Source organism: Limulus polyphemus, unplaced genomic scaffold (genome assembly GCF_000517525.1).
Source record: "Limulus polyphemus unplaced genomic scaffold, Limulus_polyphemus-2.1.2 Scaffold7298, whole genome shotgun sequence".
NCBI classification, from domain to species: domain Eukaryota; kingdom Metazoa; phylum Arthropoda; class Merostomata; order Xiphosura; family Limulidae; genus Limulus; species Limulus polyphemus.
Genome location: NW_013672908.1, coordinates 21003 through 24658, shown reverse-complemented (window position 1 = coordinate 24658; position 3656 = coordinate 21003). Strand labels below are relative to the sequence as shown.

Here is a 3656-nt window from a genome sequence, read left to right as displayed (position 1 = left end):
AACCGTTGCGTCACAGTGTCATGTGACTCGCTGACGCAACAGTATTAAAATTACGTCAGTTTTCCTTTCCAGTGTTTTAATTTCCACGTTCTCATTCCACGTCAAATAAAACTGTTAAAATGAAGTTCACCGCATGATTATGGCTTTTTCCACACAGGACCGGCACACGGGATTATGATTATGCTAAGCTTGTGGAATATGCTTATATGTATGGACCAAAGCCACTAGTGAAGTACACTCGTCTGGCAAGGTAGGCGTTTGAAATTACTAGATAACTAGTCTTATATCTGATAAGGTAAGGGATGGAAACAACGGATACTAGATAAGGTAAGGAATCGAAAGAATGGATATCAGATGAAGGAAGGATTAAAACAAAGGATATAAGATAAGGTAAGGATGAAACAACGGATATCAGATAAGGAAAGGATTAAAGCAACAAATATTATATAAGGTAAGGATTAAACCAACGGATATCATATAAGGTAAGGGATTAAAACATTGCATATGAAATAAGGGATTAAAACACTAGATGATAGCCAAGTAATTAATGGTTACACACGTTTTCTAATACCTAAACAACATTTCAACAAAACTATAGTTTACATATTAAGTAAGATAGTGTTAGGTCATTACGTATTTACTGTATGAGAAACAACATTGTGCTAGGAGACAACAACAACGCACTAGAAGACAAGAATGCGCTAAGAGAGAACAACAGTGCGTTAGGAGACAACAACAATAATGCGCTAAGAGAGAACAACAGTGCGTTAGGAGACAACAACAATAATGCGCTATGAGACAACAACAATGTGATAGGAGACAACAAGAATGCGCTAGAAGACAACAACAATGTGCTAGGAAAGAAAAACAGTGTGCTAGAAGATGCAACAATGCCATAGGAGACAACATCAATGTGATAGGAGACAACAACAATGTGATAGGAGAGAACAACAATGTGACAGGAGACAACAACAATGCGCTAGAAGACAACAACGATGTGATAGAGACAACAACAATGTACTAGGAAAGAACAACTATGTGCTAGGATACAACAACAATGTGATAGGAGACAATAACAATGCGCTAGAAAAGAACAACAATACGCTAGGAGACAAGAACTACGTGTTTTAAGACTAACTGCTATTGCGATAACACATCCACTTGTACGTATATTTCACGTATGCAACTAAAAACGAAATAATTAAACTACAAATTAAAAATTTTATATTTTGCTGTTGTTCGTAAACTGAAGCCTCGAACCCAGGCTGCTCAGCAGAAATTGTACTAATAACTATGATTAAAGATACAAAACGTTAACATGTTGGGCTTACACACATTTTTAAAACAGGCACCTACAACGATATAGCATAAGGATCAAAGTTCATCAGTCTGATCCATACAACTGAAGCATACAGTGATATAACAAACTGATCACATATTTCACGGGTTTTCCCACATGCGATATAACGAACTGACCACATCTTATTTCACGGGTTTCTCATTAAGTCTCTTGCTCTGTTCAGACTCATGCGCAGTGCATACTTCTACAGAAATGTACTAAATGTAACAACAGTGACTTAAAACTTAGTATGCTGTTTAGAAAAGTAATTGTATTACGTAACATAATTCAATAAATACGTAACTAGTTAATTAACTATTAAATCACATCCAGTTTTTTTCTGTAGTTAATCATGGATAATATTCAAAAATATGCATAAACAGGTTAGTTTTTTACGCACTATAACTTAAGTTTATATTTAAATTATGTATGTGTTTAAATTTGTTTATGAACATACGGTTAAACCTAGGTAAGGTACTAAGTTTAAGGACACAGCAAAGTTTCTGTATTTTACGTGATCCAAAAATTGGAGCACTGAAGAGAAAAAGTATCGCTAAGTTCTGCTATTTAAACTACCTTCAGTTTAATAACTACCAGAATTTCTTTTAATTTGCAGTTCCAACTAAATATCACAGAGTTTTCACTTTGATATTTACATTTTGTTGAAGACGTCATGCCATACTACTCTAGTTTTTCTAGGCATTTGTTTCTTTTTATGGATATGCAGCCTTATAGTTGAATATATATATTCAACAGTAATGACATTCACAAACCTGAACGACGTCTAATTTTTTGTGGTCAAATTCTGCCTAGAACTGAAACTATCCGGTTTTTACGATTATTGTACTACGTACAGTAAAATTATTACAATTGTTTTCTTCTAAAATTCGACGATACCACTTCAAACTGTAAGCCAGCAGGATATGGCTTTATCGTTTCTTCACAAACTGTAAGTCTTTTCAAGTTTTGATTTAAAAAGCAGAATTCAGCGATACTATTTCTCCACAAGCTGCAAGTCTTTTCAAGTTTTGATTTAAAAAGCAGAATTCAGCGATACAATTTCTCCACAAACAGTAAGTATTTTCAAGTTTTGATTTAAAAATTACCCTTTGAACTACTGGTACCAGTGTTTCTCAAATCATTTAAAGTTTTTTTTCCTTTCCAGACAGATCGTCAACATTTTCCTAATCTTAACTCAGTATGGGTTTTGTTGTGTCTACTTTATATTTATGGCATCATCTATCCAACAAGTAAGTAGTTTTCAGTTTCTCAGCATGCAAGATAATGAGATGAAACTAATATTCGACCTTATATGAATTTAACACACATGCACGTTTTTAAAACTTTTCCAGCTTCAAAACCAAAACTACATTTTGCTTTATAAAAAAACTAAAACCAACACAAATAAATGAAACTTTATAGTTAAAAGAGATTACGTGCAAGGATTGGTGACACTTCACTGTTAGATTAAAATACAGTACGTTGTCTGAACTGTTTAGCTGTTTAATCAAGCACTGAGCAATAAAATTCTCGAGTTGCCAAGGTACATAATTTTGTGCCTTACTAAGATAGCTTTGTTTTCTGTGTCATTAAGATATGATAGTTTTATAAGTTATTTAGTTTCTTGATTTCTTTCTCGCTGGTTTCTATGGTTTGGTTTACTGAAAGTTGTGTTCAGCTAGAATATTCTTAACTTGCTCTGTAGGATAGGTTTGATGACTGTTAATTGTACGACTACAGCATTTTCATGATCTACAAAACTGTAGCACATTTAACCATCTCGATAGAAGCTCAATCTAACAGTTGCCTATTAAGATCATTCAGATTTACTCATTTTTTTGGAAAATATTTTATACATATGAGTTAAGAAGTTAAGATTTGAAATGAGCGAGTTAGAAGTTGACTTATGGTTGTCGTTGGACAAACTGACCTATCATTTTTTATGTATAATTGTACAAGTTTTCCTCTAACAATTGTTTAAAACAATCGTAAAAATTTAAATACTTTTTTAAAGATCGAAATATTGATCCAGTATTATTGTGCATTGGCGTAGCGTTATTTCGCAAATTGTTTCTTATTATACATAGACATTAATATATATATATATATATATTATAATACAAGACATTTGTTAATAATTTCTTTTTATAATTTGGTAAAACACGTTTGGCTGACACTGTTTAATGGCTTGATTGGCATAATCAGTGACTGTAGTGTTAGGCCCAAAATTCTACGAAAGTACTGTTACGTATCTGGTCGTTTATTAATTTCCGGTATAAATTCTTTCGGAGGACCTTCAGCGATACAAGTCCTTCTT

The 3656-nt window shown here is 33.0% G+C and overlaps 1 protein-coding gene across 1 annotated transcript in view; it reads left to right on the top strand.

Moving 5' to 3' along the window:
* LOC106474500 (proton-coupled amino acid transporter 2-like) overlaps positions 1-3656 on the top strand; it is a 40906-nt gene that overhangs the window by 17408 nt on the left and 19842 nt on the right. Inside the window, exons 4-5 of the mRNA XM_022402809.1 lie at positions 158-250; positions 2505-2589. Coding sequence (XP_022258517.1) covers positions 158-250; positions 2505-2589 — 178 coding nt within the window. The remainder of the gene's footprint in view (positions 1-157; positions 251-2504; positions 2590-3656) is intronic.